Source organism: Pteropus alecto, unplaced genomic scaffold, assembly GCF_000325575.1.
Source record: "Pteropus alecto unplaced genomic scaffold, ASM32557v1 scaffold131, whole genome shotgun sequence".
Lineage (NCBI taxonomy): Eukaryota > Metazoa > Chordata > Mammalia > Chiroptera > Pteropodidae > Pteropus > Pteropus alecto.
The window spans coordinates 6,013,371-6,017,619 of record NW_006434709.1 but is presented as its reverse complement, the minus strand read 5'-3'; the positions used below and the strand labels follow the sequence as shown (position 1 = coordinate 6,017,619).

Sequence of the window (4,249 nt, the reverse complement as noted above, 5' to 3'; positions counted from 1 at the left end):
TGTCTGAGCTGGTGAGTAAGACAGGACCAGAGCCAAGGGTCAGAGGCCCCAACTCCTTCGTTGTCTGCATGGGGCAGGTAGGCATCTAAGAAGCACTCAGCCAGGAATAGGGAAATAGGGCGCCAGGTGGGCTGCCCAGTAGGGACCTCAAGTCACATGAGCCCTCCACCTCCCTGTGGCCTCTAATTCCACAGCCTGCAGCTTCTCCAGGGCCCTCAGGCAAGCTCACATTTTTTTTCATCTCTTCGAAATGGGCACAATACTTCCTCAGCTCTGGGGACAGGGGATGGTTATTGGGTTAATCTATGGGAAGACAAGCTCCTGGAAAGGACAGTGCTGTTTTCTGTGGGGTGATGTTGCCAATGGCCATGGAATGAATACGAAGATTGATTAATAGTCAGTAGAGATGCTGTGTTGAAATGAGAAAAAGACAGGAAGGTCCCACAGTGTAACAGTGAGTAGAAGAAAAGCTGGACACAAAACCGTATCTACACTATCATCCCAGTCATTGGCGATTTTTATACATTGGCGTCTTTTACACACAAAATACTTGCATAGAAAGAAGATTAGAAGGAAACACATCAGTATTAGAGTACTGATTCACTTAGAGTTGTGAAGCGTGAGTAGGAAATTTTTCTTTATACTTCTTTTTTCCCCCAAGTTTCCTACAATGAGGACCTATTACTGTCGTAAGAATAAAAATATTAAAAGAAAATCAATTTAGAGGAAGGTGAGGCCTTGCGCCCCTGGTAGCATGCTCTCCAGGAAACAGCAGGGCCCCTCAGGGTCCCAGCCTCCCTGTAGCAGGTCCGCCTTCTGTGACAGGGCCGCCCCGCTGGTAGCTCCGGGTGGCACAGGCTGTAATGCTTGCCTTTTTCTTTCCCCACCAGGGACCGTACCACCACCGTGGTGAATGTGGAAGGGGATGCCCTAGGTGCGGGCATTCTCCACCACCTGAATCAGAAGGCAATGAAGAAAGGGGAGCAGGAACTGAGCGAGGTAAAAGTGGAAGCCATTCCCAACTGCAAGTCAGAGGAGGAGACGTCGCCTCTGGTCACACACCAGAACCCTGCTGGCCCTGCATCCAGCGCCCCGGAACTGGAATCAAAGGAGTCAGTTCTGTGATGAGGCTGGGCTTCGGGCTTGCCTGCCAGCGGTGGTGCCTGCCCTGTCAGTCCAGCCACCGGATACCAGGCATCAGACACTAGGCACCACCCTCACCAACTTTAGCCTCCTGGGCAAAAATTTGGCCCCGTCACTGGTTTGAGGATCACTTCTTGGCACAGGCACTGGGCTTCCCAGCAGGAACTGGTTACCGAGGACCAGGACACTCTGATATTAAGCTTGATCCATGTCCAGGTACAACTGTGTGTGCACCGGGCTCTTTGAAACGTACCCTTGAGCTGCCAGACTCTGGAAAATAGGCTCTTGGGGACCTGATGGTTAAAGCTTGGAAAAATGCAGATGTACTCTTCATTGCACCTAGTCACTCTGCATTGGGTACTTTCTGGGAAAACCTGGGGGTTTTGCAGTCATCTGTCACATTGCCTTGTGAGCCACAGTAAGTGGAAAAATTCTTAAATTCTTAGCTGTGGCTGGAATTCACTGAGCTAGGACTCAAGATGTTAGAGTTTGTGCTACAACTAGGTGCAGCTGGCTTCTGGTTTGCTGGTTGGTGGTGGGCTACAGGCACTGCACATTGTCAAGTTAGAAATATTTTAGATGATGTTAACACTGCTGGGTTCTCTGGTCAGTGGCATTAAGTAAACAATCTAAATTCTGAAGTCAACAAAAGAAGGTGAGTACAGCCTGCAGTGAGAAGGGAGGCAACCTAATCAGGACAAGACGCACGCATGCACGCAAGCACGCACGTCCCCATTCTCATCTCAGCCATGGGGAAGTTTTTGGCTTCCGTGACCTGGGCCACTGACAACACTGTAGCTTTATCTCCATCCATTCTAATTTGGCAACAGGACAGAGAGGGGCCTCTTCCTCTGGGGAAGTGTGATGTGGTCATCACAATTCAGCACCTGAGTTGGTTTATCAATTTACTATTTTAATTCAACTAGGCCTTCCCTAAAACACTGTATTCTGGCAGTAATAATAATAATGGTAATAAATTTTAAAAACCCAAGCCCCCAGATGTCCTAGCTTTGGCTGATTTCCACAGACTTAGTTTCCTTTCTCGATACTACATTAAAGTTTAAAATTATAAGCCAAATGTCCACATTCCTCCAGATATCAGCTGGATCACAGTTGAGTGGGCTTTATAGAGAAGACCGGTGTTGCCAGTAACAGGAAAGACCTCTGAGGCATAGTACTGCTACGTCACTGTGGCTGTTGGTGTGTATCTGAGGTGCAACCTGCAGTGAGTCTCGGGGCCTCACTTTACCCCATTTGTAAAATGGGGCTGATGTCACCTGCCTTTTACCTACCTCAGAGGGATACGGTGTGGTGAACTGAGTGAGTCCATGAAGACGACCGTTTCACTTCTTCAATATCAAGTGCTAACATCTCTATACCACGCTTTTCTTATTTTTTACCTAAGTGATGCTTTTCTGCAGGGAGGCCTCCATTTCCTGACGAAGACAGCTTTTACGAGCAGGACTTTGTTCTCTGTGTGCATTAGCCACTTTTATCACACCGGTTATCCTCTTTGTAGTTACGTGCTAGCATCAAAGGCAGCCTCTTCCTGATGTCCTTCAAGTGTTCATGAATTAATTACCCCACCTTCCATCGCATTTCCGGGTACTTGACTTCCCTGTGACTCCCAGACCTAGGCACCATTTCTGCCACCCCACAATAAGTCATCAAAGCTCCCAAACTTTCAGCCTCTTTCATTCCCTTGTTTTCCGTTGCTGTGGTTTTGCTGTCGCCCAGGCCCTACGGAAGGGGAACACACCATTATGATGCGTGTCCCATTGTGATGAGAATGGGCCGACAGGACAGAGACAATCAAGCTCCTCCATTATAAAATTAGGTGCCTGTGCCTGAGAGAAAGGGGTGGGGAAGAGCCATGGGGCACAGAGCCAACCCAACCCAATCGGTGGGAAGGCCAGCTCCCTCCCATTCTTTAAACTAGCTAAGCCACTCCAGTCTCCTGTAAAGCCAGGAGTGACCAGGAACTGAGCTGAGAGGTGCCAGAAACCTTTACCCTCTGGCTAGAGCTTGCTGCTGTTACCTTTTTGTTTTCTAAGGGGAAACAGTCTCATTGTTTGATTCCAAACTGCAAGTGAACATTCACTACTTTTCAGGCCTTAGTATATTTCGTCTTTCCTTCTTCCACGTATATATGGCTATATATGCATACATATACATTATGTACGTATATATTATTTTAGCTCCAAGCAAGTTTGAGTTTGATTGGAAGTGAAATATAACTGTAAGGTGTGTGGCTTTGGCATCCTTGTTTTCCTGTTTGTAATGGTGAATTTCACAAAACATGGAAATGAGAGCTGGACAAGACCCAGTGACTGTACATCCTCTGTCCTGGACCTGGAAAGGCAACAAATAGAGTGCCGTGGCCTGGAGAAGGGTTCCTCCGTACAAGTCCAGATGGCCAGCATTCCCCTGCCCCTGGGAGGGAGGAGGTGCTGTTTTTCTTCCTGTTTCTCAGTCCACAAGTGGAATCGGACCAAGCGTGACCTGGCTGAGGAAAATCCTTTCATATTGTTCGAAGATGTCTCCCCCATTATGCTCTTCTAACATGTCGTAAATACTGTTCAAATACTGTTCATCTCTGACCGTTTGTATGCGTGACATTTGCCTTAAACATAGCAGCCCTCAAAAAGGAATACAGTATTTCTACTGGGATTTACATGTTGTTGTTGTTTTTTTTATCATTATTTCTTGTGTCTTGAAGTGGCATTTACTGATGGAGCTTCTCTAGAGGATGGATGGCCTGTGAGTAACGGAATTGATTTTTTTTCCCTAGCTTTTAGCCAACACGATCCCCTGAGGCAAAGTAGACCCATTCTGGTGGGCAAAGCTGCTGTGGGGCTTTCACTTATGTGACTTGCCTCTGATGACGTCCAGCCGTTTCTGGGCTCCTCCCATTCAATACTAGCAGGACTCTTGGAAAAAGTGAGCGGTTTGCCACCTACCTCCATAAAGTTATGTCTTGTGAGGACAACTAGATCAACAAGCCTTAACTGAGCATTGGCTGTTAAACCAAGAGCCAAGCTCCACGGAATTACTGAGAAAATTCTGGCAGAAAGCAGTTGCCCATGCCTCTACCCTCATCACCACC

General features: G+C 47.5%; 1 protein-coding gene across 1 annotated transcript in view; it reads left to right on the top strand.

The window, feature by feature from the left end:
* SLC1A4 (solute carrier family 1 member 4) overlaps window positions 1-3,813 on the top strand; it is a 25,846-nt gene extending 22,033 nt beyond the window's left edge. The window contains exon 8 of the mRNA XM_006909547.3: window positions 891-3,813. Coding sequence (XP_006909609.1) covers window positions 891-1,125 — 235 coding nt within the window. The 3' untranslated portion in view covers window positions 1,126-3,813. The remainder of the gene's footprint in view (window positions 1-890) is intronic.
* Window positions 3,814-4,249: the final 436 nt, after the last annotated feature.